Source organism: Nymphalis io, chromosome 11, assembly GCF_905147045.1.
Source record: "Nymphalis io chromosome 11, ilAglIoxx1.1, whole genome shotgun sequence".
Taxonomy (NCBI): domain Eukaryota; kingdom Metazoa; phylum Arthropoda; class Insecta; order Lepidoptera; family Nymphalidae; genus Nymphalis; species Nymphalis io.
Genome location: NC_065898.1, coordinates 2,920,391 through 2,946,399, shown reverse-complemented (window position 1 = coordinate 2,946,399; position 26,009 = coordinate 2,920,391). Strand labels below are relative to the sequence as shown.

Sequence of the window (26,009 nt, the reverse complement as noted above, 5' to 3'; positions counted from 1 at the left end):
AATTTTCTTATTTTGTCTCCAACACCATTAGATTCCCCAGTTTTATCATTGTTTTTTCCTATTTTACTACTGTCTCCATCTTCATTTTTGTTTGTATTAAGTGTTTCATTATTAATAATTTTATCCGAAATGTCGTTACTCAATGTTAACGAAAGTTTTTCAGTTTTGATAGGTGCTTCCTTGGCCAGGACAGTTTCTTTTTTGATCTTTGCTAATGAACTATCTTCAGGTTTTGCTGCAACCTTACTTACTGACTTGAAAGCATTTATAGGAGACGACACCGGTTTAATAGGTGGTGGCGAAGTAACATCGTGTTTGTTCTGTGAAGCACTCACTTCTCTGTTTAAAGGTGGAGATATTATCTTTTTAAGTGTTACAGATGTAACTTCCTTTTTGCTGGGTGGAGATGTAACCTCACTTTTTTGTGGTTGTTTAATAAAATCATTTTTTAAAGGAACTGTATTTACTTTATTTATTATAGATGATACGTTTGTGTTAGGTTGAGACGAAAGTATCTGCGTTTGAGGTGGCGATAAGACTTTCTTTGGTGGCGAGATTGAATTCTTCGGCGGTGAGACATCTTTAGGCGGTGATGTCGTTTCCTTAATGAGACTACTTTTCCTCGGTGGCGCCGAAACATTTCTGGGCGGACTGCTTTTAGGCGGCGATTCTGATTTAGTCAACGACTCGACCTTTGCCTTTTGGGCCTCGATGTCACGGCTGAGGAAGGAAGAGTTCCTTACATAGCATTCATCTTTATCAGAAGAATGCGTGATGTCATTTTGAGTCATTGGTGGATGTTTAATTTCAATATTGACGTGGATTGGTAGGGCGTGTTCTTCATTTTTTTCGACGACAGGTTGCGGTTCAGCCGGGAGGGTTGGATTGGGCTTGTTGTCGGTATCGGCGTGGGTGTGGTCGCGCGAGTGTCGGCGCGGCGAGGCGCGACGTCACGCGCGGGAATCGGTCCACTGGTCGGAGTCGTCCGAGTCGGTGTCGTTGCCGGAGCTGGTGTCGCTCTGCTCGACGGCAACACGTCGCGCGAGAATGGACGCTACATCGTGTAGCGCTGGCACCCCGCGAAGCGTATCGTATTTGCCAGTGTTCTCCTCACATCGCTTCTCCACTTTACGTAGTTTAATACCTGTAATAGATTATAAAATAGAATGAAAATATATTTTTATTTAATATAACAAGTCCAGGTTGAATGGATACATAGCTGTATGGCTGATTTAAATTTTTCAGTTACTTCATTGATATTTAAGTGAATGTGAATGTTTACCTTCACGTATAGCTTTGAGTAAGTCTGAACGGGGATCAGGCGCAGGATCGGCAGCGGGGCGCGGCGGCTTAAGGGCAGAGGCACCCCGTAGCAGTGAGGCCGGCGACGGAGGCCGAGGGCGGTGCTCATCTTCTGGCGGTGGAGGAGCTGGAGGTGCAGGAGGAGGCGTAGGTGCGCGTGGTGGCAAATCCTCGGATGACATCATGCCTAGAACAAAGTATTTTTTTTAATCAGTATACACATACTATATGAACAAAAAGAAATTTATCCTCTATTTAAGTAAGCTCTTATGAACGTTTTTTGATTTTTTTTGACAATTCGAAAATCTGAAGCACACCTTTAAATTATAAATATAATAGAAATTATTTCACACTAATTTCCTTATTAAGTATTACATAAAAGAGAATTATTGTATAATCTTGTAATATATTTGTTAGCTATGTAATAATTGTTTATAATGGGGTATTTAAAAAAAAAGTTAATAAGCATATTGGACGCGAATAAACGTGAAATAAAACTGACCAATGACGGCGTGCATCTGATCCAGATGTGCATCCAGCGCCGTGCGATGCGGGGGCGAAGCGCCATTAAGCACGGGTGGAGGAGAAGTACCTTCAGGCGGCGGCGGTGGCGGTGGCAACGCAGACCTAGGGATAAATATTATTAGAATTTTAAAGAATAGAGAAAATCTATATGATTTTATTTTAGAAACTCAGTGTAACGCTGACGCTAACTGGGTTTAAGTAATTAAAATGTATGTAATAGATTCTACACTAGACATACATAGCTGAAAAGGCACAAATTATAATTATATTATAAAAATATATTTTTAGTTTTTATATAGCCGTACAATTTAATATTCAAAACTAGTTTATAGTAGTTAAATCGATGTATATACCTTGTAGGCGTATGGTGTGGTGGCGTGTCCGGCTGCAATGGTGCCGGGGGCGCAGGCGGAGGAATAGAGGGTCTAGCCCTGCGCGGAGTGCCCGCGATACTGCCTCCGTATATCGGCTCTATAGGTCCATATGGGCTTTCCTCTCCCATAACTGTAACATTTAGATATGAATAGAATAAATTATAATATGAATTATGAAAACATGCAAAAAGCTGTATGTAGCTGTTTATTGGTTCCTTAATATTGCATATGAAATTTTCTGCAAAAACTACAACTTATCATTCAATATAAAAATAATAAGCACAAGTGTAAACATCGGATATAATTTGATAATTCGTTACCATGTCCATTTCCAGTGAGCCTGGGTGTCCTATTTTGCTGGTTCTCAATTTCGATGGAGTTTGGTCGCGCAGGCTGAGACGACGCCGGTCGGCTTTGAGGTGCTCTATATACACCATCTGTCATTGTTGTTGCTGAGAAATTAATTATTTCATTAGTTCTCAGTTCGTGGTTTTTTCATTCTGGTGCATTGTGACCGAACATATTTACATCAAATATAAGAGTATCTGCTAGTGGTGGGACATTTTTAGTTTGCCCGTACACTATATACACGTATTGAGCGTGATTTTTGTTTTTTGCTTTTTGTTAACAAGTAATTTGAACACAAATTGGTCTATTTTATATAATTCTGTGGCCTGGTGCTCAAAGAGCCAATAGCCCTTAGTTTTGTTAATTAGAATAAAAACAATGAACAGTTATTGGGGTGGTGTTGTTGTATATAAAAAATGTCTTTTTGCGTAATTTTATGCGTTGATAGTAGTAATGTTAAGCTTATGCCGTTTTAGCACAATTAATTTTAAATTTTTTAAATGATTTAGTAAATGGTAAAATTAGGCTTATATTTTACTTAAAAATATTCTTTGGCCCTCAGCAGCGGAGCAGGCCTGAGAATTATTCCATTTCATTTGTTCTACTTTCTAAAAAAATCTTTATTATTTTGTATTTACGTAAAAAATTATAATATTACAGAAGTTTGAAAATATACATTAGCAGCAATATATTATAGCAGGATTTTTTTTTTTGGATATTAGCCTCGAATGTACAATATATATCTATCTCTTTTTTTAAATAAGATTCCTTGGGCGTAGTAACCAATTCTGCGTTTTCCTAGCTAGACATACGCTTTACAATCTTGTGTATTTTTCAATATACATACTCTGATAGAGCGGGTCCGGTCGGTACTGTTCGATGTTGTACCGCCTCAGCTGATTAGGCGCCATGATATGTTCTCCGCGCGTCACCACCTCTGCCTTCTGCCGGTCGCGCGTCGAATGCGGGACGCGAACACGCCTCGTGCCGCGACCGTCCGCACCACCGCTGCGTGGCTGACGGACCTGTGAACACACACAAACACTTTATGTAGGTTTCATGTCTTAGTCGCTTACACTTGTATATCCAATATAAACAAAGGATTGTTTGAATTCAATTTTAAAAGAAACTACCTCTTAAGGTAGATTTAATCACAGGGGTCATAAATAAAACTTACTATACACACGCAAAATATATGCACACACTGGTTTGTAAATTTACAGTCTGAGTTCTTTTTTAAACTTGAATTGGTACCGCAAACTATTAATAATATGGTTAAGTACATTTTATTGTTTAAAATGAGAATAATATTAAGAACTCTGTTTTTATTTACAATGAACATAGAATATAAATAATTTAGACCACCATGTATCTGATGACAGTTTTAGTTTATGAAAAATGTTAGATAATGTAACAAATATCATACAAGTATTTACCTTCTTCCCTCGATCGTGCTGAATCCTCTCGGTGTCTTGCAGCATCTCCCTACGCCACAGCTCGAAGAAGTAATCCGGATCAGTGTAGAACTTTCTAGCATCTCGGCCGTCATCTCGGAATTCGTTGAGTCGCTCGAGAGGCGGCGGACGGTCGCAGCGAGCGTACGTCGCGAGCATCGCAGACGGCATCGTAGTTCGAGAGAACAGCTGTTGCTGGAATGTTCGAGACGAACGGAACGCCTTCCTCATTTGGATGTCTTGCAGAGAAACTGGAAATAGACCAAAAGAATTACAGCTTTTTATATATATTTACCAAAGCTTTAATTTTTATGATATACATAAAACACTCATTCTATAATCGATTTAAAAGATCGGTGTTACCAGTGTTGTCAGATGTTTATGGGCAAACACTTACCACCAGGCGCTGCTATTGGCTGCTCGGTAGGTTAGTAAGCAAAAAAATAAAAATAAAAGGGAGCTACTCTATCATCTTCTCCATATATAGATTGATGATGTGATTTGTCCTTTTAAGATTTTAATTTCTTACGAATTTCTTATTTACAAATATTAACCTTCTTCTACACCAGAATCCAGCTGTGTGACCTTTATAGCAAGCCTATCGATTCGGGCTTGCAGTACATTTGTCCTTTCCGCCAGGCTAGTTGCCTCCCGCGTCAATTCGCCGAACATATCCTCAGCATGTTTGGACAGAGACGAAAGCTGTCTGTAATACATACATAAATAGTTTATTAGTTATTCCATGAACATATTTTTTTAGTATCAGTTAAAACAAGAGATTGAAATTCTATTAATTTGCGACATAAAATTTTCTCAATTTTTAACTATTTATTTACCTATTAAAGACCTTTACTAATATCATTAAGTGGTTGCTTGTCATAAAATTTCACTAAGTATGTTATAAATAAGCATAGATTTAATATTTATGATATACAGATATTACTAAAATGGCACATTAAATGCCTTTCCAATAATGTAAATAAAAATCAATAGTAAAATTTAAAGTCTCGAGTGTTTGAGCGAAGAGTCTACTGCGAAACATCTAGTAAATGAAAATACAGATTCCAAAAAAAAAAGAAAAAAAAAAACAATTGTGTGCTATTAACTCTGTTATTTATGTTATTAGGCGAGTTTTTTAACTTATTCGATAGCGTTGATTTTAACTGCGATTTTTATGGAATTCCGATTATTGTCACTATACGGCGCTGTTTTATTCCATACAAATGCATAGATAGGCACACTGGCATTAAGTATAACAAATATTATTGACTAGACAGTGGCATTGGATTTAATTTCATGTGTTTATCAACGTTTCCATAGTTACCTGACAGTGTTGGCAAGTGTTCCGTTCGTGACTGCCTCCAGCTCGGACGGCACGTCGAGGCGCTCGGGCACGGTCCCGCGCGACACGTGCACCGGCTCCACGCAGCGCTTCGGCAGCGGCATGGCTGCGCGCTTCGGTGCCGGCTACCTCGTGTGCATCACTGACGGACAAAAAACATTATTTGAAATGATGAAACCACTGATTTAGTCTTAATAAATATGGCGAATTAGTATTATAATTATTTTAAAATTACACCTAATAAATAAAACAATTTTCAAAATCAATTTATACAATTAAAAGAAAAACTCATATTAGGTGCGTAAATTGGTAAAAATATGATTAAAAAAACTTCTACAGGTAAATTTATCGCTTTAGGTAAAGGCGTCCATTTGCTTTTAGATATGCAATTTTTTATCGATAAACATCCGTTATCAGCTGAGATACACAATACTAATATACAATTTGACCATTAGCTTCGTGCAATGAACCGTACGAGGATTGTAATCATAACATAATGCTACAAACAGTTATAAGCGACATACGCAAAGTATAAGTTAAGTGCAAATACCTGCAATATCTATGTACAGCTTTATTCATTGTGTCGTTAGCATCTTGTGCTCATTATTTCTTCATGTAACGAAAAAGAAAAACATTCTACATTGTAGTATAGCGAGTCCCGCTAATCCTCGATTAGGATTAGGTCGGTATTAACAAAAAGTTAATAAAAATTTTAATATATTTTTGAAATATGTTTGTTTTCTTAGCCCATCTCATTTAATTGGTCGATATAATCATATGTATGTCTTTTCCATGAAAAATCATTGAGATTGTTTCTATACTATCTATTTTGTTGTAACTTGCCGCAAGGTAGCGCTTCAGCGCAGCAAGTTTTATGCCGTGACTATTCAAGAGTCGGCTAAACAGATTCCATTCCAGGCTGGTAACCCTTGGCAGCTTCTGCAAATGTCCATGGGCGGCGGTAGTCACTTAAGATCAGGAGACACTGCCTTGTTATAAAGAATAAAATTGGATTAACTTGGATTTTCCACACGGTATATGTATATTGAATTAGAAATGAGCTCACCAAAAAATAAATATTCGATAGAAAAATTAATTAATCTAAATTATTAATTAACGCAATACATTACGATAAAACAGTATACATTATCTTAACGAATAACGAGCACTGTCCGAATAATAGATCATAAGGAGTTTAGTCCAGGTATCGTTTAATTACACTAGCGGTCTTGCCGGAACTATCGTGCATAGCGGAGGCGAATTAGCATAAGATACTCGTAAACACAAATCCGTTAATTGCTATGTACTTCCTGCATCTTTGATTCGGTTTATAATACATATAGTGGACATATTATATATAGATTTACTACGACAATGCGTCATTTGAAATAACGAAATTTGAAGCTACCATCGATTTGGAATACAGACTCTACCGAGTAAAGCCAACAAGAAACTCAGTACTCGGTGTATTATTTAAAATGAAATAAATAAATTATCGTATATCTTAGCATCGATGTATATCATACTATGTATATTTACTGGTGGTAGGGCCTTGTGCAAGCTCGTCTGGGTGGGTACCACCCACTCATCAGATATTCTACCGCAAAAGAGCAATACTTGATATTGTTGTGTTTCGGTTTGAAGGGTGAGTGAGCCAGTGTAATTAAAGGCACAAGGGACATAAAATCTTAGTTCCCAAGGTTGGTGGCGCATTGGCTATAAGCGATGGTTGACATTTCTTACAATGCCAATGTCTAAGGGCGTTTGGTGACCACTTACCATCAGGTGGCCCATATGCTCGTCCACCTTCCTATTCTATAAAAAAAAAAAAGAATATTGTACCTTATATTTAATACACGCTTTGAAATAATTTTAATATTTAATTAGCATATTAAAAGTACTAGTGAGTGAGATAGAAAGTGTTATAAACTATATTCTTCTCTATTTATGACGACTAGATATCTATAAACAAATATCAGTTAATTAAGAGAACAACACATGTGTTTTAACCCATAATTACGGGTTGAAACCCAGACAAGCGTCACTGAATTTTTCTGTGTTTATTTATAATAATTCATCTCGCTATCGGCATTTAAGTAAAACTTCGCGAGGAAACTTTAACTTCACCGTTCGTGAAAACTAAGCCCAGCAGTGGGACATGATCGTAGATCGTTACTGATAAGTCGATTGCTTCCTGCGATAAGTAAATTCAATAATTTACGCTAGACGATTTCCCGGCTCGGCCATTACCGTCACCAGTTAGTTCCTAGCAATTTAGCAATTTAGTGAGTCTAAACCACGATGTTCAGTGCGCGTGAAATGTTCATGCCGAGTGGAAGTGAAAATTAGCATTTAAATTATTTAGTTTCACTATTCCTACGACGGATATCATTATTGGTTTTTCTATTAAAATATCAATGTTTGTCGCACGACGAGCAGACATTTTGTTTATTTGAATTATGGAATATATCGGCACGAAAACATCTAAGCACTTTTATAATATACTTGAAGATAAATTTCTGATGATGATAACATGTCTTACGCACATTTCACATTTGGGTGTTTAATGTACCTGTACTTCTTACTCCACTTTAAATATTAACCAATGGATAGTGTTACTGATGTCCAATGTTATATATTATTGATAACCAGACGGCAGAAACGCTGGTGGAACACTCATAGAAGTTACATTAAGTATTCATTGGGCGTCGACCCCCTAGGCGTCTGAAGAAACACATTTTTCAGAGTCCTTTATTTTTTGTTATAAACATACATGTGGTCTCGTTAGAGGATACTCGTAGGTGAAATTAGTAAAGTAAAATAACAGTTGGGTTAAAGCCTCCTCCTCTCCTTTTGAGGTTTTGAAACACACAGGTTGTTTCACGATATTTTCCTGTAACGACGAAGTATGTGATGAATTTCAAAAACCAAAAAAAGATTATAATAATAATCAGAACCATAAAATTATCATACACAAGTGTAAAGAACCATATCATATAATTAATGCAGTTAGTAGAAATATTTTCAGTATTTAAGGCCCGAGGGTTGTCCATTTGCGCCCTAAACGTATTGCTTTTAGTTGTCAAAGAAAGGCGGACGCAAAAAGGATCGTTAGCGAAAAAAAAAAGAACCGTGTTCCACTTTAGAAGTAGTAACCTAGTTTATGCATTCAAGAGGAAAGGCTGTAAATTTTCTCTTCAGGAATTTATGTGTACAAAATTTGCTCGATATTACCTTTCTTATATACTCTTAAACATAACTTCCTTACGTTACTAAAATCTCTATTGGTAAAGGTTATTAATGTTAATGTTGATACATAACACATAACGTGACAAAATTGAATTATAAACGAAAGGCAGATAAACATCGAATAAATCAGAAAGTATTAGCTACATAATCCTATGCATATTTATTAAGAATAAGAAAGTTTATTAAATAATAGAAAATGGTAATAATTCACAGAACTTGAGACTTATAGTATTTATTTTGATATATTATTAATATATCAAAATAAATGCTACCGTGACTCTTCAGTCGAGAACCAAGCGGTTTGAACACAAACATCTTAGAGTTGAATGTTACAATCGCAGATTTGGACTACACTACCACTTACCATCAGGTGGAGTCATTTGCTTTCCCGGTTTTTATAAAAAAAGAAAAAAGATTCTTGGAGCTATTGTCGTACACGTAACATTGACTTCACGCTTAATTGGAGAAGAAAATAGGTTTATTACTAATTCATTGAAGACTGGCATTGAAAAAAATACTATTCTACAAAAAATCAAATATAAGAGAGCGTATATTTTAATTTTCATAATAAGGGAGATGTCTACGTTTATTATAATTTTTGGAACATTTACGGTACATATATTAAACTCTGTGAATTGGATACAATAAAAAGTAACGAATATTTTATATATGTACCAATTACAGATATGCACACGGACAAGGTAACACTGTTTAGTTGCTTGACAAAAATTAGTAAAATAATTTAGTAACGTTTTACGTTAATAATTTGATTACGTTTACGTTTATCTGCATTATAATAAATTAAATCGCCACCGACCATGTATTATAAAAACTATTAAATAATTTAGATTTTCTCCACATCGACTGCCTGTCATGATAGATATTTCTTACACCGTTAATGCGCCGTCAGGAGCCTGTTATGATGCCAGATCACTCACCTTTCAGGCCGAAACAACAACACAAAGAATTGCCGTTTGACGGCCAGACTAGGTATCCAGACGTGCTAGCATAAACTCTAGAGACACTATATTACAAATTTACTTCATCCATTAAATTTTAAGAGATCTCAATCCCTGCCTATAATTGGATGTACGTGATAATCTCTTAAACTACTAATATGATTTAAAAAAAAACGTTTGAATGAATTGATAGCCTGTACTATAAATTACACTATGTATATCACGTTTAAGTAAAAGTATTTTTCGTATAGACCGAACGAAAAACGTCCAAGCGAATTCGTTTCTAACGAACGCAGCCTTAACGGTGAGAGATAAATGAATGCTACCTATAGAAAAGTTTAAAAAGACCCACAAAAAAGTCAACGACGTACGTATGTACGTAGGTAACGGTTAAGTCAAAAATTAATTAAATATATGTTTACTGGTAAGACGTCTGGCGGGTTTTGCTATTCATTAATAAGTTGGAACATCGTACACGCTAGACCTGCATGTATTAGTCAGCACTGTAGGTGGCTAAAGTGCTACCATTAATCCGGTGATCAGTGTAAACTGTTTCGCAACTGAATTAGCTTGTTTTAAGACTCTGCTCACAGCAAATATTTGATCATGGAGGTGTCTATCGCGTTATTAATTGAAAAAGTGAAAGTGTTCTAACTGGGTTTAAGAATATAAAGCGTCTTTTTTATCTGGTATTTTTAAGGGGCCTTTTAGGGGACAGAATATAAAGCGTTATTTATATAATATGATATGCTATATAACCTTTTCATATATATATTCTTCTATTAACCAAATATCACAAATGGAATATTTTTAAAGCACTTATGAAGGATTATTTACTTTACAATCACACTTATATCTTCAAAAATCTATTTTATTAGTTCCATTGTAGTCATTGTGATATTATTTGGGACTCTATTTACTTAACCTCACAACACATTTACCTAATTATATAATACGTATATAAAGTAAGGTAACGAGCAGTAAAAGTCCCGCAGCTGGACAAAGGCCTTCTTCCTGTCCTCTAGAGATGGTATAACGAGTTGTTGGTATATGTTTGATATCCAAAGTACTAATCGTACTTAAAACTGTTTGATATTCAATGAGCTCGAATACATATCCTTATACAGGTTAATATAATCATAAGACCTTTCAATATGATTTTACTATTAAGGTCCTGGAATTTGTAATTAATATATTACTAAACTTTATCAATAAAATTAATCGACATTACTATCTATAAGTGGTAAAGGTAAAAAACGTTTAACATTTATTTTTTAGGGTCATGTTGTAATTAAAAATGTAATCTTAGCAATAATTATGCGTTCAAAATTAATTTCTAAACGAAAACAGGCATTAACTTTAAGATTGTAAATGTCAAATGCTAGGGCCGAGGCAATTGTATTATCGTGAAGGTGATTCATGACACGTTTAATGTAGAATTTTTTTTTAAATATATGTCGGCTAGATAAAGACAAAGACTAGTGAAGACGTTGAATAATTAAGTAAGAGATGCATTTATTCATGAAACATGGCAAGTTAAATTTGTTCACACATAGCTTCACTTCATTATTATCACACTTCATACTAATATAACGTTTATATGAAATATATGTTTTGTTTGTTTGTTTTTTCATGTCGGCAACCAACTCATAAAGACACTGGACACTCGAAGAGGTACTAGCCATTCCTAACACCAATAATACGCTGCTAATCATGGTGTCTAAGATGTCATGTATCTTATGTATGCCTGTACTAACTGGTTCATTTAACTTCTATATATGTAGAAATATATGTACAATATCATTTCTGTTAAGAAAAAATATTTTTTAACTTCATTCAGCTCCATTGCGGATTATTTCAGTATATATTTTGAAACACGTCTTTTCCCTAAGATGTTCTCCTTTAACGCAAAGAACGAAATGAGCTGTTATACAAAATGAGCATTCGAGAAGACGCTTTTTCGTATAAGAAACTGAGTCTGGTATAATAACCACGTAATTATAATATATATATATATTTACCGTAACCGTAACAGCCTGTGAATGTCCCACTGCTGGGCTAAAGGCCTCCTCTCCTCTTTTTGATGAGAAGGTTTGGAGCTTATTCCACCACGCTGCTCCAATGCGGGTTGGTAGAATTCACATGTGGCAGAATTTCAGTGAAATTAGACACATGCAGGTTTCCTCACGATGTTTTCCTTCACCGTAAAGCACGAGATGAATTATAATCACAAATTAAGCACATGAAAATTCAGTGGTGCTTGCCCGGGTTTGAACCCACGATCATCGGTTAAGATTCAAGCGTTCTTACCACTGGGCCATCTCGGCTTTAAAGCGTAAATACGACATGAGATGATTTCACTTTGACCAAATCATATATATTTAATTACGTCCAATTGACAATCACAATCCACTTGTATCCTACACAATGATTACATTCGAGCGTGAAGTAACATAAAAAATATATGTAAAAGAACATAATTACAGACAAAGAACATATCCCTTTATCTCACATAAATCCAGAGAGTACGGAAAATCTTAAAAAGGAGTTTCACTAAAACATACTTAAGAAATTCCACATACTAGACACACACGAGTCTGGGATGGATTTACATACTAAAAATATATATACTCTACATTTTTACTGTATATATATTTTGACAAGTTTTTAATAATACAAAGCGTATGAGCGAAAATACACAACTACGTTTCACAGCAATTATTTTTATGCAACACAAACCATTCTCATCCTGTACTCGATAAGATTATCCTGTTTTGTAACTTAACTAACTATACGTTCATGAAACTATTAAATAATATACAATACACATGTTTTTTTGTTGTAAAAATAACCATTTTCCTATTGTAATATTTGAGTTGTAACATTTAATTTATAAAGATTGGAGCTTATTGTGGAATAAGCTCCAAACCTTCTCCTCAAAAAAGGGAGAGGAGGCCTTAGCCCAGCAGTGGGACATTCACAGACTGTTATAAAGATATTCCGATTCTTGTTTCTGTAAGCAGATTTCAAACAACACTACAAAACTTCGATTTTGACGTTAGCTAACATTGAACAGCGGAATGAATATTTGTCAAAGTCGTTCTTTACATTTAATCTAATCGATTATTCTATCAATTCTTCTATCATGAAACATTTTCTTTTCAACTGCGGTGCTCGACTGGGTGAATTTCAATGCGTTGGCAAATACATAGAATCTAAACAATTTCGTTATCACTATTATTTTAGTATTAGAAATTTTAGAAGCAATTGCCATCTGCTTTATTGATCCTAATAATAACAAAAAGTTCGTAGAAAACTTAATACAATTCTTTAAATAAACGTTTTGTACAAATTCCAAAAACATGTCTCAAATTTTGATCCCTTGAAGTTTAGGCTTCAGAATAGAATTGTCATTTCGACATTGACGATTCCGTTATTTGTAATTAATAATAAAGCATTACTATGATATCATCCATATAACGCGTGGGTGTCGTAATAGTGTTAAAGTAATGTTCTCACAATTAGGGTCAATGACATTTGTTTACATAATGTACTGAATGTATTATATAGAAAGATTGTTATATTCTTAGAAATGTCCATTACATTTAAAGTAAAAACGGGCAATGTAGAGGAGTACTCTCATTTACCTTGAGGCGATAATTACTAGACACATGATTTGCATGGTTTATGCCGCTGGCAGACACCATAACGCTTCTAAATATTCACCACCTTTTCTTACTTAAGTAAGATCAGGACAGGTAGAGAGAGATGGCATTATCTTTTTTTAAGCACTTTATTCTTTCGTTTTTGCCGATGGATCAGCTAGACAATATTTTATTTACACCTTCGGGTTAAATAAGAGAAAAATTTGAGGTCGAATTAGAATGCAACGTTTCTACATGTAACATTGGAACATTTTACTTTTTAAAATATACTGATATAAGTCACCTAATACGTACCACTATTATCCAGTATAATATGTAAATATTATTTTTAGCCTTTAAAACTATAAAATCACATAAAATTAATATGGTCGTTGACTACATACCTATTACTAAGCTATTTTTTTTAAGTTAGAACTTATGTTTCTAATGCAGTCAGTAGTTAATAATAAATATAATAATTAAAATATTTATCGATGTTTAGAAATATATGGTATTAACGTCAAAATTTGTTTTAATTTTGTATATCTTTGGACTATAAATAGGATAGTTTATTATCAATTTGGGGATTCCCGGGTATTATTCAATTAACTTTATCGTCATTTTTATGCACGATACGCAAAATACATTGCGGGTATATTTATAGTAAGCAAATATACAAGCCGGCGTCAATCGTGAGTTACCAAAAGGCAATATGGTTTTATATGATATGTCAAGGCTTCACAAATAGTTACTTTCGATAATAGTTTTGCCGTTTTATCTATTCGTGCACAAGCAATCGTTGTATCGTAAAACAGACCTTATACAGTAAATAATATCATTATATATAATTACATAAAAATGTATAATTACGTAATATTTCATTAAAATAAATTACAAATTTTCTATTAAGTTAATTTTATTTTGATCCTTTTGCACACACTATCGTTCACAATTTACGTAAACTTATTCGTATCTTATGTACTTTTGCATATTCGTCGATTTATTTGAGCTACTAAAATAACTTGTGAATGAAAAAAAAAATTTAAGAACAGCTCGATCGATAATATCAACTTAATGAAATTAACTTTATTAATTTGTTAAACATCACGCTAAAAGCCAAATTCATCTGACGCTTTACATAATAAACAATTGGTTGGATTCACATAGAATTTAAATCAAACGTTCTTTAAAAACAACTGCTTTGCATGAACGAATTTCGTCTGAAACGAAATCATATATCATACGAAATATAACACAAATTACGATTACTAAGAAGAGAACTAAATATGAACTAAAAACTGTATATACAGTTTTAGGGAGAATAACAATAAAGGTCTTATACTGTTACTGTATTAAAGCGTTACATTTTAAAGCGTGCGTTCGTAGTTTAACTTTACACAAAAAAGTATTAAACACCTCGATTGAATATATTAAGAATAAATTAAAGTAAAGATTTGCTTCCTCGTTTCTGATACGCACCGCTAAGATCTGGAATACCCTCCCGACCTCCGTTTTTCCCACCACCTACAATATGGGTACCTTGAAGTCTAGAGTGAATAGGCATCTTCTAGGCAAGCGCACTCCATCTTAGACTGTATCATCACTTTCCATCAGATGTGATAACAGTCAAGCGCTAGCTTATATATTTAAAAAAAAAAAAGAAAAAAAAATCATGAATCCTAACTCCTTTAGCATCTGAAACATAACAATTGTATATTAAAACTAAGACTACAGACCGATCAAATCGCAGGAAATTTGTTTTCAATTAGCTTTTAATATAATGTCAATAAATTTATATAAAACTAAAGCCTGGACTGTGATTATGTGCGTTAATATATTAAAGGCTTTCGGTCAAGGTTAGATCTTTAGCATTTCATTAAATGCCAAATAACAAACGCCATTTATATCACGCTCTAGTAAACGTGTATTTAGTAGCTATTGGTTTTTTTAGCTAATACTTAAGTACTTTAAAAAAAACTATAAAAAAATGTATAGTTTCGAAATTATAGTGAAATATATAATCAGTCGTTACATCATTATGAATAAAATAAAACGTTTATTTTAACATTTAATATTCATCGTAACGCGTATTAACGATCTAACACTTGTAATCCTACGAGTAATACTAGTTAATACTTTCACTTCATAAATATTTATTATATACGAAAAATATCTTTAAAAAACTATCAAATTAACTACGACGATTGCATTTTGTTTTGAGAAACGTTAAACTTACGTCATGTTTCTATGAACTTGGTGATGACATAATTATTAAATGTCAGGCGATTCATTTTATAAGCCGTACTAAACCACGTAACTTACTTATAGTTAGTATGTAACGAAGATAATGTAACGAGACTTCTTAAAAAGACGGCTAACACTACACAAAAAGAAAAACTATATTTTTTTTCAAAACGAAATTGTCTACAACATTGGACGCTGATCAAGCTAACCTGCCTAGTCATTATTGTGACCTACAATTGCCTTAACCATAATATACATAAGTATCAATATATACAATTCAGACGTTTTATATACTATGAGTCTAACATTGTATTAAGTACATTAACGAATCGCTTTTTTTAAATTATTAACGTCTACCATTCGTCCTATATACGGTAATATCCAATAGATAGTGAGTAAAATTACCGTAATTTGGATTATAATCATTATATTATATACCAGTATTATATACTCACGCTTGCAGCCAATAAAATCGATGATACATACGTGTGGGTTAAATAAATTTGACACATCCGTTGTTAACTCTGGTTCAACGTTCAATTCATAAAAAATGTACATTGAATTCAATAAAACAAGTCCACCGTATATATATTTTTATAAGATACAGCAAATATCGATCAGTTCATAAAATAAAATCCATCAAAATATACTTCAAGTAGGCGCGTGCGAGCACTTTTGAATCGTCATTTTACATGATTAAATAAATAAACACCGATTCGGTATATAGATTCTACCGAGAAGAGCCGAAAAAAAAATCACAAGTTTTTTTTTTTTTTATATATGCCCCGAGATGGCAAATGACTCTACTCCACCTGATGGTAAGTGGTAGTTGAGTCCAAAAGCGACGACGGCCAGTACAGTCGGGAAGAATGTTCTGTACTAGCCGTCCCCGCCTTGCCGGCCCGCAAGATGCCTCTTCACGCCTCGTTTGAAGGAACCCGGGTTGTAAGAGGAGGGGAACACGTGAGCTGGTAAGGAATTCCATTTTTTGGTAGTGCGACAAAGAAAGGAGTTGCCAAATTTCTTTGTTAAAGAAAACAAAACAAATTACTAATTAAACTATTAATTAATTATTAATTATTATTTTGTTAAACAAGTTACTCTTTTCCGATAATCAAGTTACATAGGTAATAAAAATATCTATATATCTAGCGTAGAATAAATCCTACCACAATGTGGGTCAATTTCTACGTTTTGCGCTATCTTTTTCAACGTTATGTAGAGTAACCATTGAGAACGACATTAGAGATTACAACTTTCGTTGCTTTCCTTCGATAATCGAATCGCCATGTCTCTGTTGTGTAGCTACAGCGAGAAACACGTGAAGAAATTTTCTATCCAATGCCGACGAGAAATGACCGCGTTAGTTCGATACATACAAATGATTTAAAAACGTTTACCTTAGTTACTAAAGATTATATTACATACTATTCATTTGTTACGTTAAATGCACTTAGATCGGTGTCCATCCTTGTAAAAATTGATTTATATTAAAATGTTTCGACACTGCGTCGAATATTGCGAACTCAACCTGCATTTTTACATTAACCATTCGCAAGCTCGGAAATATTTTTTTTCTCTCTCATGAAAGTAACTGCACATAAAAGTTTTGCAAGCGAATATATTCTTTTCACCACTCGTAATAAAATCTTATATTAAATTATATGTTTTAATTATTTTATGGAAGTGAAGAACTAGTCCGTATCGTATATTAGGAAATGCATCCGTTTAAGACACAGGTCTATCAACACCTAATTAGGTACAACGTTGTAGTTTTTTCTTACGTCAGATCAGATCAGACTTCAATTCAATTTTGGAACTAATTTGTTCTATTTAAATCTATTTTTTTTTTTTTAACAAATGCAAAATGTTAAATAAGCGAAAGTAGCTGGCCGTAAATATGCCACTAGTTTGACAAAGACCTTTCCTGTTAAGCAGAAAGTTATATAATATTGATATACAAGATAGAATAGCTGGGAGGGCCGAGCGTCATGTCTGGCTTTCTTAATTGTGCTAGAGATACCAAACGAGTAAAGTCTAGGAGTATCGTTTGTTCCTTTAATTAAGCTACACATACATTATCTTATTGTGAAACTACCCTTACATAGGGCGATACAGGGACGCTTAATTCCAATGTCCTCATTCATGATTGTTGATTGATAGAAATTTTAATTTACAAATAGTCATATGACACGCAACCCGATTCAAACGGGCGCGTTTTATAACTGTTATGTCTCGTATTTTTTAATTGGCGAACTAATTTTATTCGACATGTTTTCTCTCACATGCAAGATATTAGTAGTCACAGCATATATATATAGCAGCTAGTATTTGGGTTCTGTATAATGAAATCGGCATTAATTGTCATACAAAAATAATATACCTTATATTCAGGATATCGAAAATATCGCTATAGGAAATAAGTTATTTTTGCATTATAAAAATAAACAAATTAAGAGGGATGTATGTGGTTTTGCCTCAAAGAAAATGATAATAATCAAGAAGTTCTCATTACAATAAATTAAAATGCTAAAATTAACATTGCTATCACTTTTATTTAGCTACATATTATATGTAAAAACTGGTGTATATATATAATACGTAAATGTACATTTTATAAAAATATATTATTTATTAATATTTTTATACCTAAAATAATAATTCTTACCAATATTATAAAAAAAAGAGTTTGTTAGTTTGTTACACTTTCACATCTTAACTATTCAAACAATAATCATGACATTTTTAATACACCTTGTCCGGGGTAAAAAAAGGACATTGGGTACCTAAGACATCCCCCCTCACATGTGGGCAAAGCCGCATGCGAAAACTAGTATTATATCATTTCATACTTAATTTTACTTTCATAATCAGTGCACTCAACATTGAACACACAATTACACAAATAAATAAATGAGCTAAACTACAATAAAAACAAAAGACATTCATTGAAATGGGGGAAAAGAACTGGTAATGGAACCAACTGTATAATGAAAATAGCCTTTAAAACAAATGCTATTAAAATCAAATCCCTTTAACCCCTTAGGGAAATTTATTGGTCTGATGAATCATAAAATAAACACACCCCATGATGAAGTGATGTTAATTATTCATTTAAATTCAGATAAATAAGTAAGTAGATATGTTTAAAGTTTTATTTTTGTGTTTATGTTCCTATATAAGAGGAAAGATGTTCAACGATAGAACCGTGGGACATTAACAGGCCCTTACTTAAGCTATTGTACTTCATATGCTTGGTGGCAGAAATAGCTGTACATAAACATACAATTTTATACAATGATATGAAAAAAAAAATTTGCAAATATCAATTGTATAAATAGAAATATTGTCTAATATCTTTTGATTTGGGAAAGTTACATTTATGTTGTTTAATGAGAGACAGTTAAACTTTATTGCTCTTTCACTTTCGTCTTCATATAGGAGTACTTATTTGAATATTGAATTTTTATTTATAATATTAAATATTTATACTCTTTTTTAGTTAAGAGTGCAAATGAGCAAGTAAAAGTCTACCACTTGATGGTAAGTTTCCACCTTTAACCATTGCTTGGCACCGACATAAACATAAACAAATCCTTACACAGTTAAACTGCCAAATGTCCTGTTTGCCTGTGATTACTCTAATGTAGATACAAATAAAAGAATACACATGATAAGAAATACTTATGCGGCCATTTAATTACATGATCAATCTCTCTAATAAAGGGCTATAATGGAGAATAATTAAAATTAATAATTACATACTAATTGAAAGATAACAAAACAATTGTATAATTCCATGACATCATACAAAGTTAATAAGTCCTTCAGTTTTCATAAAATGTCAGAAGTAATGAAAAAGTTTTTTTTTATATGAAATAATCTTAATTGGTTATATCCTCATTATATGGATTTTTGATGAGTACTAAGAGCCGCTTTCCAGCTATGATCATTGGGTTTTTTTTCTGTCAGACAATAAAAATATTAACAATTCTAAACAATACCGTCAGTAATATTAATACTTAGTGGACAGAAAATGAAACTTCACAAATACGCAATATAGGCAAATTATATTCATTATTTTGATAAAGTACATTTGGAAAATTAATGTACATCGCATAGACTAATTCAAATTCCAATAGGACTTATACAAAAGCTGTTGTAAGTCTATACTAATGTGTTATTTAAAAAATTTTGATTGTTCACTTATTAACTTACATTTAGTTAAGAACTATGCTCTGATTGAAACATATTTAGTGCTTATATAATTCAGCCAATAAGAAATCTGTTCGAAATATAGTTATAATAAAAATTCTATTATTTTAAAGTTCCTTAATAATAGTTAATGCCTGCATGTAAAATTAAAAATATAATAACAAGTATAAAAAATATATGTATATTTCATTTAAGAAATATTTACACTATATATTTTTTTAACAAAACGACGTCCTAAAACCTTTGCGACGTGTGTGACGATATTATGAACCCTTCGAATCACAACGCCCATTTCTTCAGAACATTGCTCAGTCATATCTTCACCAACTTACTCAATATTTGAATTATAGATTATATGGCAGAGGAAAATTCAGTTCCGCCGAATTAATCAGTTTTTAGATAAAACCATTTTTACGGAAAATAAAGGAAATATTGATGCAAGATGTACTCACCCGATCCACCCAAGGAAGTCAACAATTACTCGATATAATATTTCACTGTTAAAAACGTCTCAAATAATTTTCACTTGCATAAGGACACAATATTTATAACTTACTGCACTGATATTATAAATAAATAAATGATATTTTCAATATATTTCAATAAGTCTGCCGCTATAACCGTGCCACAAAACGAAAATGGCAGCGTTGATGTTTCACACTGAAAAAAATGCTTGTTATTATCTGACAACACTGTCTATATTCCCCTCTCTTGTTACTACCACAACTACCTTTATTTTCTATTTAATTTCTAAAACTGTTTTTATAAAAAATAATTAAATGAATATTTTACAGTTATAAAAAATCTTAACAAACTATAATAAAACAATAGTCTAGAATCTAAAATACATCTTGTTACAAAGTAAATAATATTTCTAAAAAATATTTCATACAACATGAAGACATAATGCCAATGTTAAAAATTTATTTATATATTTCAACTAAATTATTCAATTTAGCATTTTCGATATTTGTTCAATGTATTAAGAATGTTTCTGTCAAAGATCTTTATTAAGATTATAATGAAATATACTTGATTTATTTACGTATTACACTGTAATATAAATAATGATAAAAATATTTATATAATGTAAATGTGGGGTTTTTTAATTTTGATTGGTATTATTTATTTTATTTTTAATAATTTATTTATTATGAGGTGAGAGACTATACGCGAACATACAAATTACAATAAAATACGTGCCAGTTACAGTGAAAGTAATTAATAAAACTACATTTACTTTAAATTACAAATTTCAGCTCCGAGGGATTTAGGTGTTTTACAACTTTTACGCACAAAAAATAACAAGTGTTATCAAATGGCAGCACTGGGTGTCATTTGACGCTGTCAGTTCGACTCGACGTCAGATTTTAACGGCAAAGGTTCCGAACTTCCGGAACTGATTTCGTAAAAAGCAAATCCACTGTAGATTTTTGTCAATTGTCATACTTCGTAATTTCTACGTAGTCTTATTGGTAGTTGCGCGGCAATTATTATCATTTGAAAAGTATTTATATTTTTATTTTAAAATGAGTGATATTATTACAGCTATAGCCCCTGTTAATATAGCAATGATAAAATATTGGGGAAAACGTGATGAGGAATTAATATTACCGTTAAACGATTCCGTTAGTGCTACATTGGATACAAGTGTTATGTGCGCTAAAACTTCTGTATGCGCTCGTTTAGATATCTTAGAAAATGAAATATGGCTAAATGGCATTCAGACTTCGTTTTCCAATCAACGATTACAAAATTGCCTCAATGCAATAAAAGCAATAGCGAGTGAACAACAAAGTGTTAATGAAGAATTTTTATCATGGAATGTTCGTATTTGCTCCGTAAATAATTTTCCAACCGCCGCCGGTTTAGCATCTTCAGCTGCAGGGTATGCTTGTTTAGTAACAGCCTTAGCTAGATTGTATAAAGTAAAAACTGATGTCAGCAAAATTGCCCGTGTGGGATCTGGCAGTGCTTGCAGAAGTGTATATGGTGGATTCGTAAGATGGCATGCAGGGGTCAAAGCTGACGGAAGTGATTCAATAGCAACTCAAATAGCCGATTCTTCTCATTGGAAAGAAATGAGAGTTTTAATACTTGTTGTAGCAGATACAAAAAAACACATAAGTTCAGTAAAAGGAATGAGTTGTTCCGTGGAGACATCAGAACTGCTCAAATACAGGGTTGAAGTGTCTGCACCTACACGAGTAAAACAAATTTGTGAAGCTATAAAAGACAAAGATTTCTCAACATTTGCAGAAATAACTATGAAAGATAGTAATCAATTTCATGCTGTGTGCCTTGATTCATACCCACCTTGTGTGTACATGACGGATGTCTCCCACAAAATTGTTGAAATAATACATAAATATAATGAATTTTGTGGAAAAATTAAAGTGGCTTATACTTTTGATGCAGGACCAAATGCATGTTTGTACCTATTAGAGAAGGATGTACCAGAAATCCTTTCATTGATAAAACACATGTTTCCTACTACTTCTGATGATTTTATCAAAGGTTTAGATGCTCCTACAACAAATATTGATTTACTTAAGGAATTTCCGATGAAACCACTTGAACCAAATTTACTGAAATACTTAATTTATACTAAACTTGGTGATGGACCTCAGATTATATCCGATGAGTCTCATCTTTTAAATGCCCAAGGAAATTTACTATAACATTGAACAACCAGTTCCAAATAAATATTATATAAATGATTGGACAGGATCATATTTATTTGAATTTAACAAAGATTTTAACACATAATATACTTGAGTGTAAAACTATGTTTTAGTTTTCCCATATATCAGTTAGCAAATTTTAAATTTTATTTACGATCAATCTACATTCTATAGAAAATATTGGACACTATTTTGTACTTTTTCAAGATGATGGCCACACAGTAGTATGCTACTACTGTAGTAGTGATTATTACATCAAGTTGTGATTTAATGTTATGTATAGTTTACTTATTATTTACTTTTACATTCAATTGTCACTACAAGTGTTCAATCTATAGATTATTTAAATCCGACATGTATTTTTTATAATACCTTTAAAATTAGTCTTCTGCTATGGGTTTTATGAATTGTGTTAATGTTTTTTAAGTTTTGGTGAAGGATCATAAAATGTATACACGACAATAACTATTAATATTTGAACTTTATCAGTATTATTCAATTCTTTTTTTAAAATATGGTTGTAGGTTTAAATTATATTGTTAACTCGATCCAACTTAACATATCTAAAGGATGGAGTATGAAATAAAGATTTATTAATAAAATAACACAAAAGTTTATTTACATAATAAAGGTCAAATATACATAGATTGCAGATACATAACTCTGCATTTAAAAGTACCTTATCAGTAGCTATACATGGAGATCATAATTAAAACACTATTGTCAGTCAATTCCATTTATTTTTATACTTTTAAAACAGGACAAAAATAAATGAAACCATTCTTATTTAACATCTTATCGTGCAGAGACTGAAACCTGCCAGACTCTTATGATGTTGTCGGAGTAGCCAGCAAAGAGAGTTTGACCATCAGTAGACCATGCCAATGAAAGACACTGAGGTGGATCTGTCTTGGAGGTCTGTGTCTGGTTAATAATCTCGGGCTTCAACTCCTCAACCATTTCCTTACTTTCAAGATCCTATAAAAAAAAAGAAAATTATTAAATATATACATATAATATTAAAATAAATTATTCATTAAAATAAATTTACATCAAATAAAATTTAGAACTTACCCAAATCTTAATAGAGGGCCCAAATGCAGCGCAAAGCCAATATCTGTTGGGCGAGAAGCACAGTGCTGTGATGATGTCATTGTGGTCGAGGGTGTGAAGGTGTTTGCCATCATTCAGATCCCAGAGCATAGCCTTCATGTCCTTGCCACCAGATGCACAGAGTGAGCCATCAGGAGATACAGTCACTGTGTTCAAATATCCAGAGTGGCCCAAGTGGTTAATCTTCAACTTGCAGTTGGTCAAGTGCCATACCTACAAATTAATTTTTTTTAATGACTATTCTTAATTAAAATTAATTGCTAATATTTGTCACAAAGTATACTTAAATTAGATTAAGAAATTAAAGACCTTTTACCTTGACAGTACGGTCCCAACCAGCGGAGACAATGATAGGGTTAGCATGGTTAGGTGAGAAACGCACACATGAAACCCAGTCGGTGTGGCCATCATCTTGAATGGTATACTTGCACTCTGCAAGGGTGTTCCACAGCTTGATGGTCTTGTCCCGTGAGCCAGATACAATCTGGCGGTTGTCAACTGAGAATGCCACTGACAGGACATCCTGTACAAATTGAGAAAATTTCAATTAGTTTAGGATAGGGGCCTTAAAACTAAAAAGTTAGTACTGCAATCCTTAAACTCAGGTTAGACTAAGTGTGTATGGTAAAAATGTATTTTCATAAGTGCAAAAAAATAGAACTATTATTAAATGATATTGAAGTTCTCTGGTACTACAAACTAGATGATTTTAACAGTTTTAAACAACAATGGCATTAATTTTATAAACAGGTAAAGCCAAAAATACACATGAAATGTATATATATATATAAATATTTTTTGGATAGTGCATTTCTATTCATACCATGTTACCCAAAATCAGTTTCAGAATTACTTACTGAAACCAATGTCTCATGAAGATCCACCTAAGTCTTCCGCCTCGCAAAGGCACATACACACAATTCAACCTCGCACAGGCACTGTCTTCTGCCTCGCAAAGGCGCTTAAAACTATTATCTTCTGCCGCGCATCGGCACTAATCCTACCAAATTAAGAGTTCTGTCACACCTTAGTATGGTCTTCAAAACGCCTGGTAGTTTTTCCGGCTGCGAGATCCCAGAGACGAAGAGTTTTGTCCCAGGAACCTGACAGAGCGTAGTTGCCGTCACTGGACAGGACCACATCAGAGATGAAGTGGGAGTGTCCGTACAGACGCTTCTGCGGTACACCGTAGTTTGTCTCGTCACGAGTCAACTTCCATACAATAAGTGTTTTGTCTGAAAACGATAAATAAGGCTGAGATTTCGTTTAAAAGAAAACACATGTAAGGCAAACTAAGGTATTGATCAGCCCCATATCCGCTTGCCGCTCAGGTATCGCGTGGCAAAGTTTAATTCATCATATCCGTAAAAATATTCATAGCCTTTCTAACATATAATCTTCAGTTATAATACAACATTGCAATCTCTCAAAATACGTATGTAGTTTTTAAGATGGTAAGCGATTAAGATGTAAAGGTTACAAATAGCACGCACATATTTTACATTATTGTGATAATATCTTACCTCGAGAAGATGACAAAATCATGTCCGGATATTTAGGGTTGGTTGCAATTTGGGTAACCCACCCATTGTGACCACAAAGAGTCCCTCTAAGTTTTAAGGTCTCAGTCATTTTTAATTTGGGAGAATCTAAGACCCCCTATGCGACGCACCAAGCTGACGATAAAAGAAAGAAACAGACCCGGTGTTGAAGGTTATAACATAAGAATGAATGAGTGAATGACTGGTAAGTACAGATAATAAATGATTGAGAATGATTCGAAATAAAGTACCCATTACACTACATATTTCCTATTTATAGTAAATTTCGACAATATAGTATTTTTAAGTTTTTATAATTAACATTTTTAGTAAAGTATACATGTTTGCATTGTTAATATGTTGTTGGTAAATTTTGTTGTGCAATGTGTATCATTTGTTGGAGGGTCGAAATCTAAAAAAAAGTATGAATGGCAAATGAGGTTGTCATTTATTACAAAATAAGAATTTTTGAGAAGCATATTTAAATTACAGCACTTTTTATATAAGTACTCTATTAAATGGATTTTATTATAGATAAATCGCAATCACCACAGATGACGAAACCTGTACCTTTTACTGCGATAAACGTAAGTATAATAATTTTAAAGATAATCATCAATTTATAGCAATTATAATAATCTACTCATTGTCTTATTGGTCGAATGTAGGTAAAAGCAGATCCCAGTGATCCTAGGCTCAGTCTGGTCCGGGCCGATAGTGACTTGATTTTTCTGTTAATAAATTCTCGGTAGTAATTATCTCGGAGTGCCTTTGTTCTGTTGTCTCCAAACACAGTTGATTGGTGCAGCTGTGTGGGATTTGCCTATTAGAGTGTAGAAATAGAAAGCACTCAAGCCCACACACCTATGTACTACATTATGTTTAGTGCAAGTAAGTAGTAGTAGTCTCCTTTGAGAATGGACGCTGTGACTATTATCATCATTATGTAAAAAATCTAAATAAAATTTATCCAAGTAGGTTCTCATAAGAACTTTTGAATTGTTAAACTTAAAAT

The 26,009-nt window shown here is 33.1% G+C and overlaps 3 protein-coding genes across 5 annotated transcripts; 1 reads left to right on the top strand and 2 right to left on the bottom strand.

Moving 5' to 3' along the window:
* Positions 1-911: 911 nt before the first annotated feature.
* On the bottom strand, positions 912-20,303 carry LOC126771613 (actin-binding protein WASF3). Of its 2 annotated transcripts, none has more exons than XM_050491595.1 (10): positions 20,109-20,303; positions 5,328-5,487; positions 4,558-4,709; positions 3,986-4,254; positions 3,397-3,574; positions 2,522-2,653; positions 2,181-2,331; positions 1,805-1,929; positions 1,283-1,489; positions 912-1,144 (listed from the first exon to the last, which is right to left on the bottom strand). In XM_050491595.1, the coding sequence occupies exons 2-10, from the start codon at positions 5,447-5,449 to the stop codon at positions 951-953; spliced, it is 1,530 nt and encodes a 509-aa protein (XP_050347552.1). In that variant the 5' UTR covers positions 5,450-5,487; positions 20,109-20,303; the 3' UTR covers positions 912-950. The 2 variants fall into 2 exon arrangements, with proteins under 2 accessions (XP_050347552.1, XP_050347553.1); XM_050491596.1 differs by lacking the exon at positions 20,109-20,303 and adding an exon at positions 5,896-5,951.
* Positions 20,304-21,038: 735 nt separating this feature from the next.
* On the top strand, positions 21,039-22,381 carry LOC126771629 (diphosphomevalonate decarboxylase). Its single transcript, XM_050491627.1, has one exon. The coding sequence runs from the start codon at positions 21,186-21,188 to the stop codon at positions 22,335-22,337; it is 1,152 nt and encodes a 383-aa protein (XP_050347584.1). The 5' UTR covers positions 21,039-21,185; the 3' UTR covers positions 22,338-22,381.
* A 679-nt stretch (positions 22,382-23,060) lies between these two features.
* LOC126771641 (guanine nucleotide-binding protein subunit beta-like protein) lies at positions 23,061-25,176 on the bottom strand. Of its 2 annotated transcripts, XM_050491643.1 has the most exons (5): positions 24,977-25,176; positions 24,480-24,688; positions 23,770-23,976; positions 23,415-23,666; positions 23,061-23,318 (listed from the first exon to the last, which is right to left on the bottom strand). In XM_050491643.1, exons 1-5 carry the CDS (start codon positions 25,083-25,085, stop codon positions 23,136-23,138), a joined length of 960 nt encoding a protein of 319 aa, XP_050347600.1. In that variant the 5' UTR covers positions 25,086-25,176; the 3' UTR covers positions 23,061-23,135. The 2 variants fall into 2 exon arrangements, 1 of the variants encoding a protein (XP_050347600.1); XR_007669554.1 differs by lacking the exons at positions 23,061-23,318; positions 23,415-23,666 and having other exon boundaries at positions 24,311-24,688.
* Positions 25,177-26,009: the final 833 nt, after the last annotated feature.